General features: G+C 61.3%; 1 protein-coding gene and 1 long non-coding RNA gene across 2 annotated transcripts in view; one reads left to right on the top strand and one right to left on the bottom strand.

Annotated features, from left to right (window-relative positions):
* Window positions 1-11418: 11418 nt before the first annotated feature.
* On the bottom strand, window positions 11419-19005 carry LOC121674247. The gene is made up of 2 exons (XR_006019504.1): window positions 12734-19005; window positions 11419-12479 (listed from the first exon to the last, which is right to left on the bottom strand). It is a non-coding gene; the product is annotated as an uncharacterized LOC121674247 (long non-coding RNA).
* Window positions 19006-19928: 923 nt separating this feature from the next.
* Window positions 19929-20764, top strand: part of NOL4L (nucleolar protein 4 like) — a 68668-nt gene continuing 67832 nt past the window's right edge. Inside the window, exon 1 of the mRNA XM_042048457.1 lies at window positions 19929-20502. Coding sequence (XP_041904391.1) covers window positions 20194-20502 — 309 coding nt within the window. The 5' untranslated portion in view covers window positions 19929-20193. The remainder of the gene's footprint in view (window positions 20503-20764) is intronic.

Here is a 20764-nt window from a genome sequence, read left to right as displayed (position 1 = left end):
TAAACCTGTCCCAAACAGACCATTTCTATGAGAAAAGCATCACAGAGCTCCCTGCAACTCACAGCTCCACCCGTGGGTTTCCAGCTGCAGCAAACCCAGCATTGAGTGTCCCTGCATTGCATTTTCTGTGGTGCTGCAGGAGTGACTGGGAATGACAGCGGGCACAGGCTGAGCCATATATTTGGGAAATGGGGAATCCTGCTGGCAAACCCGGGAATGGATTTATTTAGTTTCCCACATATCAGATCAGTCACAAGCATTTCAAGCTTTGTCACATAATTAGTGTAAAAATGAAAAAAAAACCCAAAACCTCTGAAATAATATTCTACAGAATATTCTGCTTCCTTTCGGGTGGCAGGAAAAGCTGTTTCAGGGAGGAAGAAGCAGTCCAAAAGGCTGCTGCTTTCTCAAGACAAAAGCAATTTTTTTTGCTTTACGTTTTCTGCTGCCTGTCCCCATTATTTCTCCTCACCCTCCCAGTGCCAGGGCGGTACCACTCAGCCCTATCCGGTTACGTCGGGAGGTGGCCACGGCGCTGCGGAGAAGATGCCAGGCTCGGTTGTGGGTCAGGAATCCGCCGTCCCCCCGCGCTCCTCCCCCTGCCCGGTTGGGATTAAGCCGCTCGGGGCTGACGCACGCCGAGCCCGCTGACCCCGAGTGCAGGGGTCACCTCCATGCTGCTCCGCGGTCCCCACGGGCAGCTCTGATGGGCGGCATTTGCGCCGCGGCGTGACCTTGCTGCTGCCAGAGCGCTCCCGGGGACCGCCAGCGCCCTTTCATCCCACGCGCTTGGCTGTGCATGAGCCGAGCTGGCAGCCCCTGGGGAAGGGGTGGAGGGGGGTGCCCGCTCTGGCGGCACCAGCACGGGGTGACGCCAACCACGAGGGAATCGGGTCACCCTCCCAATGCTGCTGGCCAGGAGCGAGGACGGCTCTGGGATGCAGCGTGGCAGCCATGCACAGCACGGCCCGGCCTCGCCGCCGGCACAGGGCGTGATGGCCAATGTCCAGACCCCTGCGCCAGGGCCTGGCAGGCAGCGGGCACAGCTGGCACAGCTGGCACAGCTGTGAGCCGGGACCGAGCCATGGTGGGAGGGAAAGAGCGGCCGCGGTGCCCGTTTTGCCCGGGTTTCCGGGCGGCCCCGCGGTGCTCGTGTGCGCGGCCCCTTCCGCCTGCCCGTCAAGCCCAGCCAGCCGAGAGCTAATCTCGGCGGGACAACGGGCGCAGGGGAAACAGGGGCCTCTCACCAGCCTGGGGTGCAGCTAACCGTACTCCTGCAGCCGTTTGCCTCCCCAAGGTCTTTCCCGGCACATTTCCTCTGGGGCGGCTGTGCCACGGCCCCCCCATCCGTGTCCCTGCTGCGTGGGGACACGTGGGCCCTCCCGGCTGCAGCGGGGGCAGGGGCAGCTCGGCCATGCCAAAGCCACACACAGTCACCCCCCCTGCATGCTCAGATGCTCGTGCAGCCCCTCTCGCAGCTCTGCGGACTCTCTGCTGCCTCAGGGGCTGCCTTATCACACCCCGGGCTGCCAGGCAGTGTCTCCTGAGTGCAGGGGAGATGGCAGAGTGGCCCCAAGAGCCAGGCTGCAGTGCGGACCCTGTGCTCCCAGGCATCGCCCCGCTCATCCCCGCCAGCTCCAGCAGTGCAGCAGAGAACAGGGGCTGAACTCTGGGGTCTGTCATTTCCCAGCGTGGATTCAACACTGTTTTGATTCTCAACCATGTCAGATGCTAATGACCAAGGGAACTGGGATGTTCTCAGATGAAGCATCATCTCTGCACTGGGAATGCCAATGCTGCTCCCTTCACATGTGAAGGAACCCTCCAAACCCTGAGAACAAAAGCCTCTGCTCAGAGGGAGCAGAGCAGATGTGGGTTCCACTCGTGCCTGCGAGCCCATGGGCAGGCAGGGAAGGAAGGAATTGGGGCTCCTCACTGCTGGCTCTGCCTGACCTTGAGCAGGTCGTGTGGGAACTGACAGAGCTCCTCTGAGACATCCTGGTTTCCACAGATCTCACCAGGAGCCACTCCATGCCGAGGGCTTTCAGCTTGGTCTCCATCCCTGTCCCATTTGCAAAATAGGGTGACAAATCTCGGGGCTGGCCAACAGCTGGGAGGGAGCCATGGCAGGTGAGACAAGCCAGGGAGCAGAAATGGCAGGTAAGGGCCCCAAGGCAGCTGGAGCCCAGCCCAGTGCTGAAGACAATCCTGACCTTCCTCACCCCACATGCCATCCTTTTCCCCAATTCCTCCAGGTTTTGGGGTGATGCAGCACCCAGCAAAATCACCAGCTGTGAACTGCAGCTCCCTAGATTGCTCTGTCTGCCTGGGAACAGCAGCCCTGAGCACGCTGGAGGGCCCCAGGGCAGCACCACCACCCTGCTGTGTCACATGAATCCTTGGGGAGAGGGACACACAGGGGCTGTGTGAGGCTCCCTGGGGTTCCCATGGTGCTTGCTGTCTCCTCACCAGAGCAGACAGGCGAGGGTGGCACCATGCTGGAGCTGAGGATACACTCCCAGGGACAAGCCCTCAGCCTGCCTTGGGACAGGATTCTGCACCCACTCTGCTTGGAACAGGGGGAGGGCATCCCACCCTGCCTGCAAAACCGAGCTGCTGCCTCCCATTCTTGCAGGAGGTGGGGAAAAAGACCGGTGGTGTCCAAGGCAGTGGAAATATTCCTAGCATGTCGTCTGCTCCTAAGCCTTGCCATCTCTCTAGGCAGTTCTTTGTCCGAGCACACTGGGAACAATTGGGGTTGCTCAGCCAGACCGCAGGCTGTCGATCAGCAGAGGGAATGAATGCTCCGGCATACGGAACCCATCTTCTCCCACAGCAAGGGGAGGTGCCCACCAGAAACCAGCCTGTGGCACAACAGCACAGGCAGAAACAATGCCCGGGCACCCGCGCCACTGCCAGCCCCGGGAAGGGGGGAGGGTGCTCCTCAGCCCATCCAAGGAACAACCAAGTGGGAGGGGGGTGGCTGGGCATCCCCAGGCCCCATGTGGCACGGTTGGCACAGCCATGGTGACAAGGTCCCAGTGTGATCCTGCACTGCAGGTGGCTGAGGAGGAAGAGCTGAGTCTTGGGGATCAGAGAGGAGCCCCCAAGCTGTGGGATCGGGGCTTGGCCAGCCCCTCTCAGCACCCAGTGCCTTCGGGGAGTCCTATCCAGGGCTGATGGCATTTACTCCCTTGCAGACACAGCTTCACAAAGGATGCCAGGCCTTGCAGTGACAAACCCATCCTGGTCCCAAGAGCCTGATCCAGCTTCTCCTCTCCACGACACCCTGAGCAGCCACGGGCTGGTGCTTGGCGGGGGGAGCACCCACCAGCCTCCCGCTGAGGCAGCTCAGCCCATTTCCCAGCACTCGGCTCGAGTTTATAGGGCTGCTCTGTCCCAGGGGCATCGCTGTCACCGCTAACGAGGTTACCCCAGACCAGGCACCGACAGAGAGGGAAAGCAGGGTTAACCCTTGTGCCACTGACACGTCCCACAGCACTGGGCAAGAGCTCTTAACAAGCTGCAGTGGTGGTGGGCAGCTGTGAAACACCAGGTGAGGATCCCCGTGCCATTCCTATGCCAGCCCTTGCACCACAGCATCCTTCCTCTTGGAGCAGCCCCATATCCGTGAGAGCAGCACCAAGCCCTGAGGCCACACCTTGCACCCGGTGCCCACGGCAGCAGCACAGAAAGGACGGCGCACATCCCCATGGCGTCCGCATCCCTCAGCTTTGTTTCACATCGACAGCTGGGATGTGGATAAGGAGCAGGATGCAGCCAGGGCGCAGGCAGCAGACGTTGGGTGGCCGAGGCTGTTGCTGCCCACAGGGACACAGCACCGCTCACATTCCTGCGGGAAAATGTGAAGGCTGCAAGCAAGGTCAAGGGCCCTTCCCTTGCTGGGACTCGGCGTCAGACCAACACTAGGGTGGCCCGACCCGCCGTCCCGGGGGGCTGGGGACTGTCCCTGCACGCTCACCCCACAACCCCCCATCTGCAGGGCTGGCTGGGACACGGGTGGGTGCTGGCCGCGCTCCCCAGGGACCGCCAACGCGGGCAGCCCCGTCCGCCCGGCTCAGCAGCCCCGCGGGGCGGGGATTGGGGTGGGGTCCCCAGGCAGGGCCCCTTCGTTTCCACCCCCGCTGCTGAGACCCGGCGAACTCACGGCAGTGCCGGGCGGGGCCCCCCCGCCCCGCCCCCGCTGCGGTGCGCGGCGCGGGGCAGCAGAGGGCGCCAGAGCACCGCGCAGGGCCCCGCGCCCCCCGCCGCTCCCCGCACCCACCCGGCTCCCACCCCCCATCCCTCCCCGCACCCACCCCGATCCCACCCTCCGGACACCCCCATCCCTCCCCGCACCCACCCCGTTCCACCCTCCGGACACCCCGCCCCGCGCCCTCCATTCTCCGGGCTTCGTTCCCGCATCCACCACTCCCGTCCCCCGCCCTCTCTCCCCGGGGCATCCTGCCCGCCCTCCTCCAGGATATCTCCCTGCATCCTCAATCCCCGGGCATCCCTCCCTCCCTCCCCCGTCCCCTTTCCTCGACGCATTCCTCTCCCTCATCCCTTCCTCAGGCCCAATCCGCCTCCTGGCCCCACGGACCCTCCCTCCCCGCACCCGGCAGGCAGCCCCCCGACCTCGACCCCCCGCCTCCCACCGCCAGCAACACCATCTCCCCCGCAGTTCCCACAAGCGCTTTCCCAGCCGGCAGCCCCGGAGCCACACTTTTTCTCGCCCATCCCAAAGCCGGGTGTCACCCCCAGATACCTCCCGGACAGACCATCCCACCCCAGCCCCCCCGGACTGCCCCTGCAGCAGCCCCGGCCCCGAGCACCGGCTCCCACCGCCCCCGGCAAAGCCCCTCAAGCTGGCTCAGCTCAGGGTTGGGGGCAGGAGCCCCTGGATTTATTCAAAAGCAATAAAACTGAGCCCAAGTGTCCCTGTTCCGTTCTGTCACCCACGGCTGGTACTGGAGTGAGCCTCTGTCCCACCCCACACAAGCTGTGCTGTGCAGGGTCAGGCAGTTCTTCAGTCGGGCTGGCTTTGATAAGAGCAGATTAAAAATAATCATAACAATAACGAGGAGATCCGTCACCTCTCTAGGGGCCAGCTCACGGCGCCTGCTCCCAGCCAGGCAGGCTGGGACGTTCAGCTTCCACTACTGAGGAATTAGCTGTATTTATGCATTTATCGATGTGTAGCCCCCCCTTCCCCCACACACACCCCCCCCCGGGGGATGCCGGAGGGTGCCTGTCCCACTGCAGGTGGCCTCAGCAGGGCTGGGATCCAGGGAGGCAGCAGGAGCACAGGATGGAGCCCCCCTGGGTGCAGAGAAACCCGGTCTCAGGCAGAGCCCCACGTGCTGGCCCAGCTGCGTGGGGTGGGACTTGGGGGGAGCCGGAGCCCCCCTCCCCGGGCTGCGGGCGTGGAGCAGTTCGACAGAGCCCCGTCAGAGCAGATGAAGGAGAGGGGGAGCACCCACCTTTCCACCAGTTTTTCTACTTGCTCCATCTCACATATAGCGAATTCTGAGCACACAATGCAGTTATTGAATAAAATTATGCTTTTTTTAGTACTTGTATGCATGTGGTTTTTAAGGCTCTGTCTAGAAACCAACCTCTGAGCCAGGAGCAGAGAGACCGGAGGGGAAAGCCAGGCCAGCTCTGGACAGTTGTGGGACACAGAGATGCAAGTGCAGCACTGCCGACCGTAGCAGCTGGCAGGTGACACATCCAGCCCATGCAGGTGACGCGCCCATCACTCCTTCCACTCCAGGAAGAAGGAGAAAGCACTCCTGGCTGGGGCAGGGATCATTAGGGAGACTGGCCACCGCAGCCAGCCCGGGGCTGCCTCTCCTCTCCCCCCCCCCCCGTCACTGTCTCCGTCCCCCGTGGCGCCAGCTCTGTCCCCCTCCCGCAGAGCTCTGCCTGTGCCTGCGAGGACGAGTCCTGCCTCCCCTCCACCATCTCGCTCTCCCTCCAGGCAGCGGAGCCGAGGCGCTGCCAGCTCCATCTGCACAGTGCAGTGAGCACCGGGCCAAGGGGCAGGACCCACAATCACATTTCCTTGGAGCACATTGTGCTCCCGCCTTGCCGAGGGTGTTGGAAATGGGTGGCTGTAATAATGGCGCCGTGAATAACCACAGCTCACTTACTGTGGCCTCCAAGCTCAGTGTGCTCCAGCTCCAGCCTCATCCCCCCCCAAGGCTGTTCCCTGCCATGATGTGCCCTGGTTTCCAACCTGCCTTATAACCTCCTGCCTTGGCCCAGGTATCTGCAATCCCCACACCCACTCACGAGCTCCCATCAGCGCTTCCCTCATTGCAGCTAGTTTGGCTTTGACCTGTGTTCCCCTCCCAGCAGGACCCCCATGGACTGGGGACACAAAATCCCCAAACAGGGGCTCTGTTGCCCTGTGACAGGCAGTGCAGCACAAAGGGCTCATGGAGCTTTTATTGCTGCTGATCCTGCGCAGCTCCCCCAGACCTGCCTGGAGCAGAGCCTGCCCTTGGAGCCAGCGTTCTGCAAACAGCAGCCCCAGGGCCCTCCCCAGGGCCAGGGCGCAGCTCCCCACTCCCGCGGCAGCCCGGCCACAGGGCAGCAGGTTCTCCTCTGCCACCAAACCTGGCTGTGGCTGCGCTGGTGCCATCTGTTCGTCAGGCACAGTCCCGTGTCACGCTGTGATGTGGAGCCATGCCAAAGCTCCCGGACCCTGCTGGAGCACCCGCGCTGGAACCGGGCTCTGAGTGCCGCGACCGATGCGATTTGCAGCCCTGGTGAAAAGATGAGGGCACAGATGCCAGCGGCGTTTCCCGGCTCTGGAGATGAGCCGTGTCAGGTGGGGCTGCGGGTGCTGGGGTTGTGGGGGCAGCTTGGGGGGGTGCCAGGGCTCAGGTGGGGGGCATCTCGCCAGACCACCCCCCAGCTGGGGAGATGGGTGCCTTGTGTGCTCCCAGCAAGGACACAGTAGTTGCAGGGCTGGAGTGACACTGGGAAGCCTCGGGCTGGGCTCTGTCCCGCTCTGCTTGCTCGGGAATGAAAGGATTTGTCAACGGGGAGCTGATGAGTCCCGCGGGCAGGCAGCTCGCCCTCCTCCCAGCACCCCCTGTCCAGCAGGTGGGCTCCTGACGGCATGCGGCTATTGCAGGCACCCCGAGCAGGCTGCCCTCGAGTGCCGATTGCACCAGAGGGTCTGAACCCACTGTCCCACCAAAGCCCCTAGTATGGGGGCCCTGACCCCACCGGCCGGACAACACAGCGGCTCTGGAGGCTCTGACCCTCTAAGGTGTTTCTGCAGGATGCTCAGTGTGACCCGGGCAGTGCTTGGCACACGGAGCAGCCACATGCGGCGGAGACAGGAATATGCTTTCACCAGGAGAACAAGAAGAGCCTCTGATGGCTGCCATGTCCCTTGTAAACACCAACTTTGAGAGCATCAAATTACAGCCGCTGCCTCGGCTCCAAACAAGATGGTAATCGGGAGCACGGAGGCACCCTGCCTGCATCCTGCCTGCACAGCGGGGAGCACCGGGAGCCTGGTGGAACCGCAGAGGCCATGACACCCTCTCCTGCACTGCAGGACTGCCGGGGCTCGCTGCGCCCCGACCCCGCACAGCACAGCGACCCAGCGCGCCCCGGGCGAACGGGAGCTCCCCGCCCCCGGCCCTGGCGGAACCGCTGCTCGTTTATCCCCGAGTGCGTGCGCAGGGTCCCCGTGGCAGGGAACACAGCGCGGTTCGGTGCAGCCCCGTTGGGGCACACCACTGCCCGTCCCCGCAGCCGTGGGCGTGCGGGGGGAATGACTCCCACCGAGGGCTGGGTGAACTGACCCCCGTGGTCCCGGGCCCGCCGTGCTGCTGCCGTCCTCGGCGTCCCGGCTCGGGAGATGCTCGGTCCCACGGCCGCTCCCCGAGTCTCCCTGCAGCAAGGCCGGTGTCCGGGCTGCAGCCGCCGCCCCAAGGAGAGCTCGGGGAGGGCACAGCCGGGCAGGGCCAGTCCCGGGGCCGCAGCTGGCGGGATTGGAGGCAGCTGCCCGCAGCGCGGGCCCCCCCCTCCCCGCTGCCCGTGGCCCCCCCTTCCTCGGGCAGGAGCCGCTCCGGCCGCTCCCTGCTGAGCGGTCCGGGCTGCGGGGAGGGAGCAGCCCCCGCTCCCTCCTCCTCGGTCCCGGCCGCGGACAGGACCGAGCGGTTTCCCCCCCGCCGCCGCCTCGCCGGTCCCGCACAGCGCAGGGACACCGGGACTGGCCGCTCCCCGCCGCGGGGCTCTGCTGCTACCCCCGCCGCGGGGGCTCCACGCTCGGCCGGGCCGGGGTGAGCGGTGCCGGCGGGGACACGCGGGACCGCGGCTGCGCCCACGCTGCGACAGCTGGCGGGGGGCGGCGGGGATCAGCTGCGGCCGGGGATCAGCTGTGCCCCGCGCCGCCCCGCCGGGGCCCCCCCGCTCCCTGGGGAGCGGCCCCGGGCCCCCCCCCCCCCCCCCCCCCTCCCCGCCCTACCTGCCCGCCGCCCTCCCGGCCCCCCCCGGGGCGGCTGGCGGCCGCCCAGCCCGGAGCTGCCCTGCTCCCTCCTCCTCTCCTACTTCTCCTCCTCCCGCGGGCACAGCCCTGTCTAATCCCACGGGTGTAAAATCCACGCTGCGGCTTTGGCCGTGGCGGGGCCGGAGCGGATCCGATGGGGCCGGTGGGGAGGACGAGGGAGGAAGGCGCGGGATGCTCCGGCGGGGGCACCCGGCCGAGCCCCCCCTCCCGCACACCGCAGCCATGGCAACGGCGATGGGCTGTCCCAGCCCGGCCGCAGCGCAGTGAAGGCGAGAGGGACGCAGGGAGGGAAGGAGCCGCCGGGCGATTCCTGAGGGGCTGGCACACACACAGCCGCTGGAAGCGACCGGAGCCAATCCCCCGGCTCCCTTTGTGATGCTTCCTGACACAGATTCCCTCTCCATGGCTGACTTTGCAAGTTTCCCCATCCTCTTCCCCTCCTCGCGCCGTTCCTTTTCATGCGACTAAATTATACACGAGAGGAGGGACATGCTGGAAATTCTGGTGACAAAATAGAAATGAGCAGATTTGCGCAGGCGGCTGCAGCCCGGCCGCCTCCGGGACTCCTGCGAGCCAAGAGGGACCGGACCTAGTCCCAGGGCAGCAGCATTAAAGCCCGTGAATTTTGAAATCACCAAGGAAAAGGCTTTTCCTGCGGCAGCAGAGAAGTGCGGGCGTGTAGAGCAGGATCGCGGTGGGTGCCGGGACCGCGGCCCCTCCACGCACAGCGGCTGCTGTCCCAGCACACAGCACCCTCGGGGACGGCAGGCGACGCATTCACTTCCCCGGAGAAATGTCTTGTTTGGGAGCCAGTAAAAAATATGCAAATCTGGGAGGGCTGGGCCTCAGCCTCCGAGCAGCCTTTCTCCCCTGCCTCCCCTTCCTCCCCATCCCAGAGCTCTGTGGGGCGAGCTGAGCCCTGGGCAACAGAGGGAAGGGAAAGGCAGAGCAGGGGGAGCGCGGGGGCGGCAGGCGGCAGTGGGATGGAGATTTGGTGTGTCACGGAGCAGGACGGGGAGATGTGCGCGGGATAGCGGCTCCTCCAGACCGCGGGCATGCGGAGAAGGCTCCTGCTCCCGCAAGCCGGGGTGGGTGGAGCATGCTGTCACTTTTTGGTGCTGGGCAAGCCCGGCATCGCTGTCGCAGAATTGCTGCCTGTGCAATGAGTCAGGAGCAGCGCTGCCACGTTTTCCTCCTACAGGCAGCGTCCCGTGGCGGGTCGGTCGTGCTCCGCACCGGGACGCGCCCGCACACGCGGTGCTGCTTCAGCTCCGGCGCCACGTGGGTGGGTGAATCTCCGGCAGCGACTCTCCGGGGAAACCCCTCTGTTGGGAAGGATGAGGACACCGACCTGCAGCTCGGACGAGATGTGGAGCGCCTGGCTCAGGCAGGGATCCCACGGGACACGGGCATATTCCTGTGCCTGCGTCCCACCTCCTCTGCCAGACAATGAAACACTGCCCTCCTTCCCAAGTCGCAGCAGAACAAATAAAGCAAGCGCCATATGGTGCCAAGACACGTTGGAAATGGGGCCAAGCCCAGGAGGTAGGGGAGGTGGCAAGCCTCCATCCCCACACCAGTCCCCATCGCCAGCTCCAAGCCAGGGCTGTCCTTGGGGGAGCCCTGTGCCCGCTCCTCCTCCTTCCCCCCGCAGCCACTGCCCCGCTGCCAGGCACAGCTTTGCATTTCAGCCGTGGCTTTGCCTGCAGTCCTGGGGGAGCACAGAAACCAAAGCTGTCCCCGAGAGCACTTTTTCCTCTAAGGGCTGGCCCAGGGACACAGGTGTCCCCCGCTGGACTGACACTGGGGCGTTGTCAGGAGATAATGCCCTGCACCCTTGTCACGGGACAGGGCACCCAGCTACCTCTCCCCCAGAATTACAACAGGAGTGGGCACCACAGACAGCTTGTCCCCTAAAGCCCCTGCAGCTCAGGGGCTGAAGGAGAAGCCTTGCAGCTGCTCCAGGCCACCACAGGATACAGGACCCCACTGCAAGAAGAAAGTGGCAGTTTCTGCCTGTCACAGCAATCCTCCTGCCTGGATCCTCCCACAGCCCTGCAGCTCCTGGATACCCTGTGTGTTTTCAGGCAAGTCACCTCCAAGCACAGGCACCCAGCAGTGAGGTACCTCCCAGGGGACTTGGGCACCCTACGGCAGGGCTTTCAGAGGTGCTGAGCGCCTGCAATTCCCTGCAGCCTGCTCTGTGGAGCAGAGCACATCCCTCTGAGAACCCAGCCTGCCCAAGGCCCGACTCAGGACAGCAGATCTCAGAGCTTCCTTGGGGGCAGGATATGATGAGCTCCTGGGGAAAGAGCCCCACACACTCTAACAGACCTTCTGCATGTGTGGCAAGCAGATGCCAGCCTCGTCTGTGCCTGGGAGCCACGTCACAGAACTCATGTGGCACCTACCCACCTGCCACCCCCATTCACCCCATTCCCTGTGCAAGGGCCTCCAAAACGGAAGCACCTGGCTCTGTCCTCCAGGTTGAATCAAAGTGAGAATCTCTTGGAGGTTTTGTAGCCACAGGGCTCAACTCTCTCACTGCAAATGTGAGCAGATCATTTGCACCTGAGTCACAGAGATGAGAATCAAGTAAGTTGTGCAAGCTAAGGACTTTGTTGAATCATACACAAAAATGTTGGGATGATAAGGATCAGACAGGACCCAGGAGTAGCCCACAGATCTCTCCATCTCTGCGCCATCCTCCTTCCTACTTTAAAGAGGCAGCACTGCCTGATGGAGTGTCTCATAACCTGGCTCCATCCCTCCCTATCTATGCTCCCATGACCTGGCTTCATCTTCCCTCCCCTGCCTACAGAGCCTCTGAGAATGCTCCACACCAGTGAGTGCTTGATAGCTGCTCTTCAGATCCAAAGCACTGTGTGAAAATACTATTTTTTATTGACAGTGTTACAGGTAATGAGAAAAGCAAGAGGCAGCCTTGTCCTGCACAGCCTACCTGGATTCCTGTGGAGCGAAAGTGGACGTGGCAGAGGGTCCCAGCTGTGGTGCTGTTTGCTGACCAGTGGCTGTGGAGGTCTGCCCTCATCCTGGTCCCAGCTCCACTTGGGCTTCTTACCCACCACGTGTTGATAAACAGAAAAAAATGTACAATGGCTGCATTGAAGTTCCCAGTTAAACAGAACAGCAGTGGCTGCTCAGAGGGGGAACTTCTGCATTATCTTTTGCTCTGTTAATTCAGAGGTGGGACTTGCTGAAACAGGGACAATCCACAGGGAAAGATCTGGATTTTTGAACACCCCTGGGGTGAGATCTCAGGCAGGGTTAAATGCCAGCAGGCAAAAGAACAGCAGCAACCCCAGGAACAAAGGGGATACGGGTATTTTTGGGCAAGCTGACTGCTAGGAGCAGGGGAAGGTGTTACTGGGAGGTGTGGGGTTAGGGCATCCCATGTTCCAGCACATGCAGCTGCAAGGCGAGGCCGGGGATCCTAGGTGCATCACCAGGTACTGACTGGCAGTGGGCCCCACGAGAGGCCGGGATCCTGTCTGGATCACCAGGCAGCAACTGGCAGCAGGCTCTGCTGGAGACTGAGGATCCAGCACTGGCACCGCAGCCACACACACAGGACAGTGCCCGGCTGCTGCAGGGTGAGCAGAGGGCACAGCTGAACCCAGCAAGTCACCGAGCTGCAGGCAGCACAGCACAGGCAGGGAGAGCAGGAAGGAAGCCCAGGCAGGGAGCACAACAGGGGAACACAGGCAGGGTGTGCAGGCAGGGAAGGGAACGCAGGCAACAGTGCTGGCAGCAGCAGCAGCCTACCTAGGGGAGAACCAGGGAAAGCCTTGGGTCCACGCTGTGACCCAGGACCTTGCTGCTTCCCAAGCCCCTGATGGCGTGGCAGTCCCGGAGGTCTGCAGCCTGGTTTGTGCTGAGTTGGCAGGGTCCTGCTCAGCAGCAGCCAGGTGGGATCCTGTGCCTGGAGGAGACACGGCAGGATCAGCCCAGAGCAATCTGTTCGGCTAGAAGTGGGTGGTAAATTAACGGCAATGGAAGAACGACTCCCCGGTAGCTCCAAAGTGGGGCGTCAGCAACGAGCCGAGCTCTAACGAGCCTCGAGAAGGTTGGAGCCCTCCGTGCCATTTCATCTCTGCTGCTCTGCGTCGGATTTCCCAGGAGCCCTGTAGCCTCGGCCACATTAATTATGCAAATGAAAAGGTGATGCCAACTCACCATCTCTCGGTAGGGTCCCTGCGAGTGAAGATGGGCCCGAGCACCGGCCGCTGCCCTGGCTGGGGCAGGGAGGGTCCGGGAGCACACCAGGCAGGATGGATGTTTGCAATAATTATCCAGTCATCCCCTTCAAGTGTACTGCAGCCATAGCAACAGACAGATGTTCTGTCCCAGCCAGAGTCTGCATCGAGCTGGGGAGGGAAGCACAAAAATTAACCCGTTCAGCCCTAGGATGGCACAGAATCCACTTTATTCTGGGACCAGCCCACACTTGGACATCCCTGAGGAAATCAGGCAAAAACCCAATCACACTGTCCCCAGATTAATCCAGGAGAAATTGCCCCAGTGCTTCCTTGGCCACTGTCTGACGCAGAAAGTTGAATGAGAATCAGTAGCATCCCATGGGATGGGGTCTGGCTCTGGGAGGGCTCTGCTGTCTCCTGTCCCGCATGGAAGTAGCTTGGCTGAAGCTCAGCATCTCCTAGGGGTGATGTTGCAGGTGAGGTTTTTCAGCTCTGCTGGTACCCAGCCTTTGGAGAGGGATGGATGGCACTGGGAACTTGCTCAGGGACGGCCATGAGCAGCTCTGCTACCAACACCCACATTGTGCCCTCAGCACAGCCCCTGCTGGGCACCCAGCTAGGCAGGAGGGGATGGATGAGCCACATGAACCAGTGTCCACTTCTGAGTTAACAGCTGGGTCAAAGCCTTTAAAGTATTCGGAAGTGGGATGCAGCCAGACCAAGGAATAGCTGGCATTTCGTTATCCTGCTGCTGTACAAGTTCCCAGGATTCAGCCTGAGTCCATTAAATCTCACCCAGAAATATTGACACAGGGGGTCTTGTGCCCCCCAACACACCAAAAATGTAAACCCAGCTTTTCCTGGGGCCTGCTGAGCAGGCAGCACTCCCCAGGCACAAGGTGTCTTCTCCACCCGCCAGGAATTCCTTCCAGCATTGGCATTTAAATGTTGTAAGCTAAAGGCCAGACCCCCATGGACTGCACAGTTCCCTTCTGGAAGGATCAGAGCTGCCCACCCCAGCTCTCCCCTCCTGTGCCAACTGTGCCCAGGGGTCCTGCAGAAGCAGCAGGGTTCCTCAGAAAGCAGAGCAATCCCCTGACCTCAGAGCAGGCTCATTGGAAAGCCCCATCCAGATGTTTGCAGCTGCAGGTGCTGCTGGAGTGTACCCATGGTGAGGATTTCAAAGGAGGGCGAAGGGGCTGGGTAGGACAGCCTGAGTAGATGTGCCTGGAATAACAGATCATGCCTGGAAAAATGGAGAGGACCTTTCTCTGGACTGGTGGAGGAACACAGACCCCCCCCAGCACAGAACCAGACAACCATGGAATCACAGAACTGCAAAGGATGGAAAAGACCTCTAAGATCATCGAGTCCAACTGTTAACCCAACACAACTGTGAGAGGTCACAGGAATAGTCTTTCTTCTTAAACTGTAAGACTATTTTTGGTTCATATTCCTTCCCTCTTGTCCTCTGCCACACAGACAATGAGATCTCCAGCTTGCAGAGGGCACCCCAGCTCCTCCTGGCTGCTCCCGGCGCGCCTGCTGACAGCTTGTGCCGCCTTAGCACAGCCTAGCCTGGAAATCTGTGGTCTCCCGGTTGGGTTTTTTTTCCCCTTCTTTCTCCTGAAGAGAAAAAGCAGGGAAGGGTGAATTTGCTGGTCTTGAAACTGAGGGAGACGTGGCATCATGTGCAGTCACAGAGGATGTGGGCAGGTGCCATCAGCCTTCCCCACGCAGCTCTGGGAATGGAGCTCAGCCCTGCTCTGCAGCTCCCTGGCTGTTCCTGCCCGGGCTCCCACACAGCTCTGGCAGCTGCTGGGTATTTCGGTTCTTCCCCACAGCGCCAGGCTACCCCACTCCTTCTGTGGCTCTTCCCCCAAGCACATCAATCCAGTGGCCACGTGGTTTGATTCCCAGCCCACTGAAGACACGCTGGAGACAGAATAAGAAGGTGGGAAAAATGTCTGTTAAATCCCCTCTTAATTTGTGACTCCGGCTGCTCTGCTTCTCTTAGTCCCAGGCCTCTTCCAAGCAGAAGCCTCACCAAATGATGCTTGGTGCTGTGATATGGACAGCAATCCAAGAGGCTCCAGAAGGAATTCACATTCCTTGCTGACTTCCCTGAGCTGCTTTGACTTATTATCTGACCTGGATCTAAATTGAGTTTTGATTAAAGTCAAGAGTAATTCTACTTGGGAAAACCTCATTGTTTAGGCTCAGAGTTACCAAAAGCTACAGGAGAATTAAATCTGATTTCTCACTTTGGGGACAGAGACCCCAATGGGACCCCTGACAGTGCCCAGTGCCTGCTGCGAGAGGCAGCCACACTGGGCCATGTCACCCAGAACCTGACCAAGCTCCTTTTTGCCGCCACCAGGTTCTCTTCCCAATTCTTCTCTGAGGCACTCCTGTAGACCGTGGTGGCTCCAATGCTTGGTCAGCATCTCCTCATGTCAGACACAGGGTTATCCGTGATCTGTTCATTCTTTCTCATCTTATCCCAAGGTGGTGCCAGGGTTTAGCCCATGTCCCTCCCTTGTGTCTATCTCCAGTTGTCCACAAACATGTCTTTTCTCAGCATCCATTTCTCAGAGATCAGGGAGCTGAGTCATCTCTGTAAGACACTCTCCTCTCTCCTGAACAATTCAGCAAACTCTCTCTGCACTAGTTTCAGGCTAAATTCTCTCAGTGTGGCTCACCAGAACCAGCCCGAAGCGTCGCCAGAGCCCTCATACTTCTCTATTCATCCCTTGAAATGAATCTCCGAAGACTTGGAATCATTCCCCTTTTCCATTCTGCTGGTGGATCACAACTACCCAGATGGTGGATCACAAGTCTCCCCTTGGTGGATCACAGGTCTCTCCATGGATCACAGGTCTCCCACCCAGCCTCGGGCAGGTGAACATCTCAGATGCAGACTGAGAGAGACACACAGGCTCTCTTTGTGTTTTATTGGAAGAATAAGGCAGTTCCAGCGAGCAATTAATCTCATTCCCTAGGGAGTGTTCAGAGGATGGGGATGAATGGTTTCTGTAGGTGCTCATTGTCTCACGCTGACTGTAGAGACAGTTGAGACACGCAGGTACCACTGGCTGTCCGGCTGGGAATGTAAAGTTACAAGAGCCAAACATCATCCCTAGTGATCCCGTAAGTACCTCAACATTCTCTGTCCCTCCCCAAGGAAGCACTCCTGGATGCCAGCAGAAGGGATGGTTATTAACTCCTGAGTTCACTTTGTGTTGCTTAGCACCAAACAATGCCTATGGGTGGGTTGGATGCTCCCGTGCCCACCCCTCTGTCTGGCTCTGATCCCACCCAACAACACTCGGGGGCAGTTGGTAAATAGTTCCAGTTTTGGCTCTACTTGAGTGCAATGGTCAGCAGATGCTGACCAACAAGACCAGATGTTCAAGGCCAAGTTGGACAGAGCTTGGAGCAACCTGGTCTAGAGGAAGGTGCCCCTGTCCAGGGCAGGGGGGTTGGTACAAGATGGTCTTTAAGGTCCCTTCCAACCCGAACCATTCTACGTTTCTATGATCTCTAGAGTATTTGATGGGATGTCTCTGGCAGCATGGCAGGATTTCTTCCCATCCTGTATGTTGTTCAGACCTCAGTATGTCCCAACTGCTTTGCCCTGTGCATGTCCAATCCCTGGTCCAGCTGAGCACTTTTGTCAGAGGACCAAAAATTTCTTTAGAACAAGACACAACTTGTAGGAAATTAGAAAGGCACCTCAAAGAGGAAAGAGCAGCAGAGTGATCAGATAAAACCCAAATCCAACCTTTTTTTCAATACAGTATAAATAGCAATGGACCTGGAGTCACCGCATTTGTCTATAAAAAAGCCATCAGCAGACACCCTGTGCTGAACACACCCAGTACATGACAGCCTGAACCAACAGCTGAAGGTCCAGTGCCACCAAACAATTTCACTTTCCTTTTTCCCTACCTTTAAGGACAAGAGTGCCTCAACATCATGCATTCTAATCTGGAGTGTCATGAGATTGCTCATGCAGTGCAAGTTAAACCCTCATTGAATCCATGCTGGATTGGACCTAAAATATTGATATGAACCTTTAGGCCAAGTGTGAAGGGTCTGCCCAGAATCCTCACTCAGAGGACATCAGTTCTTGGTGTGAATGGCCTTGCATTCACAAACTGGGGAAACTCATGTCCATGCTCACCAGAGAGGGACCTTCTGTGTTGCTTTGTAGGTGGACCCCAAACCTTCCAATGGTTGGGCTGAGGTAGGAGAAGACTTCTGCCCCTGCCTATGGTGCTGCAAGAGGACATTCCCTTTGCACTGGCTCCTCAGTAGCTCAACTGCAAGGTGGGGAATTCAGTGGTGACCTCAGCGAGGGAGTCTGATCATGGTGAAAAATGCAGCATCACTCCTGGGTGGAGCAACTCCTCAGCAGAAGCAAAATGTTCTTTTACTCCCTTCTTTGCTCAACATCTCCTGCAAAGTGGCTGGACTCCAGAAATGGGATCTACTCTGGCTCTCCTGGACATCCAGAGGTCTCCACCTCTCTCACAATGCTGATTCACCAAATTCTCATAGGATCCCCCATAGGGTCCTCCGTGCCAGCCAGCTCTGAAAAACAGCTCAGCCTGTCACTGCTTTGTTTGCGACAAGTGTATGCCCAGGGACTGGAGCAAGCTGAGAGCTGAGCCTGACTTTATCCACCAAGGTGTTGCAAGACAGTTACCCACTGAACCCAAATTCTGCAGAACACCCTTTTCTTTTCTGCCATTTCCATCCACTCACTGCTCCTCACAACCATCCCCAGAAAAAGCCATGCTTCCACGGCTGGCTGAGGCTTCAGAGGATGTCCATCCTCTTCATAGCGGTCATCAGAAATACTGCAGCAGCATGCCAGTGAGTTCCTGTAGGCATCCTGTACAACATGCCTTGGGGTGAAATTCCACAACAGGGAAGATCCTCTGTGTTCCCCAAGTCCCTCTCCAATGGCGTCATGTTGGGCCCAGAGCAAACGGCACGGTGACACTGAGAATGTTTTGAGAGCTGTCCACATATCCAGTGGGATAGGGAGGGTCGACATGATCTACAGTGGCATGTTGCAATAAGCAATGCCAATGCTCCAGTGTCACAGACATCCCCTGGTTTCACCATACCCCCTCTGGCATGGCTAACTCATGGCTCAGCTCCTGCAGCATTCCATTCCCACCTCAAGATCTTTTGGATGGGCACCATGTGACTGGCACAGGGCAAGGGACAGTGAACAAAACTGTCCTTCAGCCATCAAGCACCCTCACCTTCCCCCGTCTCCAGCCTTGGCGTGAGGCACTGCTGCTGGCTGTGCCCTGGCTGCTCCGATGCCACACCCAGCATCTCCAGCACTGCCCTCACAACTCCTTGACACATCAAATTCCTCTTCCAGGTTCCTACAGTCTCCTGGCTCCTGCACCTACATCCTCATGCCAGCTGTACCACTGCTGACCATGCAGGCAGTCCTCGTATGGTCCACTACTGTGCCCCTGACTTGGGATGGAGCAAGTGTGTGGCACCGCTGGGTGGGCATGAAGCTCACGTGGCACTGGTGGACAGAGCAGGAGCACATGCATGGCACTGTTGAGTGGACATGGAGCACATACATGGCCCCAACGGGCAGACTGCATGCATGCATGGCATTAATTGGACAGGCAGAAAACACACATATGGCACTGATGGACAGACTGGGAGCATGCAGGTCACTGACAGACAGGGAGCACAGGTAAGGGACCGATGGACAGATGGAGCACACGTGTGGTGCTCATGGACAGACTGGGATCACATGCGTGGCAGTGATGGACTGACAAGGAACGTCTGGTGGCACCAACAGACAGACCAGAAGCAGAAACATGGCACTGTTGGGTGAGCATGGAGCACACATGTGGCACTAACAGACAGACCAGGAGCACACATGTGGCACTGATGGACAGTCAGAGAGCACATATGACACCAACAGACAGGAGAAGAGCACACACGTGACACTGCTGAGTGGGCATGGAACATGCATGTGGCACTGATGGTCAGACCAGGAGCACACGTATGGCACTGACGGACAAGCAGCACATGCGTGGGACCAAGGAACAGACCGGGAGCATATGTGTGGCACTGGTGGGAAGACCAGGAGCACGCGCGTGGCACTGCCGAGTGGGCATGGAGCACACATGTGACACCGATGGACAGACCGGGAGCACGCGTGTGGCACCACCAGCATCTCGGCACATGCGTGTGAGCGCCGGGCAGAGCCCGAGCCGCAGCCGCCGGCCGGGACGGGCCGCCCCATCTCACCCCCCCGGGGCCCGCCGTGGCCGCCCTCGCCTCCGCCCCTTCGGGGCCGGAGCAGCGGGACCGCGTCCCGACCCCCCCCGCTCGCCCCGCAGCGGTGGCGCTCGGTCCCGCCGCGGGACAGCCGCGGCTGCGGGGCGCGAGGCGGATGCAGAGGGCGGGGGAGCGGAGCGAGGCACCGGGGCCGGGGTCCGGCCTTTGTCTCCCGCTCCAGGGGCCGGCAGAACCTCCGCTGCCCCGGGGCCGGGCTTGGGGCGGGGTGCGGCTCTCCCGGTCCGGCGGGACAAGCCGCAGCCGCTCCGGTCAACCGAGGGCGCTGCGGGGCGATCCCGGTCCTCGCGGAGGGTGGAGGACCCCCCCTCTTCACCTTCCCACCGCCGCTCCCGCTGCCCCCGCGGCTCCTCCCCGGCTCTGCGGCGGCTCGGCAGGTGCCCGCCTCCGCCCCCGCCGGCCCGTCCCGCCGCACACGTGCGCCCGCGCCCCGCCGGCCCTTTGTCTGGGACCGGCACCGGGACCCGCGCCCACCGACACCCCCTGCCCCGCCTCGGCCGCTCGCCCCCCCGCTCCGCTACCCCGCTCCCCGGCCGTACGGGGCCGTATGGCCGGGGAGCAGGGAAGCGGGGGGGGAAGGGGCGGCCCAGCCAGGGGAGCGCATCCCCCCGGAGCCGGGGGGGGGGGAGCAGCTGCCCCGGGGGCGGGGGTTGAAGGGGGGGGGGGGGGGGACCCGTCGGTGGCGGCGAGGCCGCTCTAACAGGTGGGATCCCGCTGAGAGGAGGAGGCGGCCGGAGGGGGGCGGAGGAGGCAGGGACGGGCGGGCGGGCGGGCGGGCGGAGGGAGGGAGGGAGGGGGACGAGCCGGAGCCGCCTGTGATCCTGTGACAGGAGCGGCTGCTGCTGCTGCTGGCGCCGCCGGTGCCTCCCTCCGGTCGCTGTCCGAGCCCCGGTGCTCCCCCCCTTCCCCGTTACAGAGGCCGCCACCCCTCCTGCGCCTCTTGCTCCCCGCTCCATCCCGCCCGTCGCCCCCGCAGCCCGTCCCGGGAGCGCCGCTGCCCCTCCGCCCGCTCCGGGACAGGGCGCGGGGCCGGGCGCCGCCGCTGCTGCTGCTACCGCCGCCGTTACCGCCGCCGCCGCCGGTCGGGCGATGCCGAAGCCGCCGTTACTGCTGCGGGGGAGCCGCCCCGGGGACAGCGAGCTGGGGCGGCAGTTCCGGGACTGGTGCCTGCGCACCTACGGGGACTCGGCCAAAACCAAGACGGTGACCCGGAGCAAGTACCAGCGCATCGCCGAGGTGCTGCAGGGGGGAACCGGCTCCGGCGGCGGCTCCGGCGGGGGGGAGAAAGGCAAGTTCCAGTTCTGGGTCCGGTCCAAGGGCTTCCGCCTGGGAAACGGCACCAGGGAGGCGACGAAGATGGGTCAAGTGGTGGTATATGTGCCGGTGAAAACGGGAACGGTTAGTGCGCTCCGTGCCCCGGGGGCTCTGTGTCTGTCTGTCTGCCTGCCTGTCCGTGTCTGTTTGTCCTCCCCGGGGGTGCGGGCGGGGAGGGGGGGGGGGAAGTGCCCGGGGGGGGGGCGGGCACCCCCGGGGCCCTGGTCCCCTCCACCGCTGCGCCGGCCCTGTCCCGTCAGCACCGGGCGGCCCAGCCCCGCCGGCCGCCGGGAGCGCGCATGCCCCATGCGGGGCGCGACGCGGGGCCCGGCCGCTCCCGCAGCCC

The sequence above is a fragment of the Corvus kubaryi genome, unplaced genomic scaffold (assembly GCF_017639235.1).
Source record: "Corvus kubaryi isolate FWS band 111438036 unplaced genomic scaffold, C.kubaryi_AGA036_p1.0 134, whole genome shotgun sequence".
NCBI classification, from domain to species: domain Eukaryota; kingdom Metazoa; phylum Chordata; class Aves; order Passeriformes; family Corvidae; genus Corvus; species Corvus kubaryi.
This window is presented reverse-complemented; position numbering and strand designations above follow the sequence as displayed.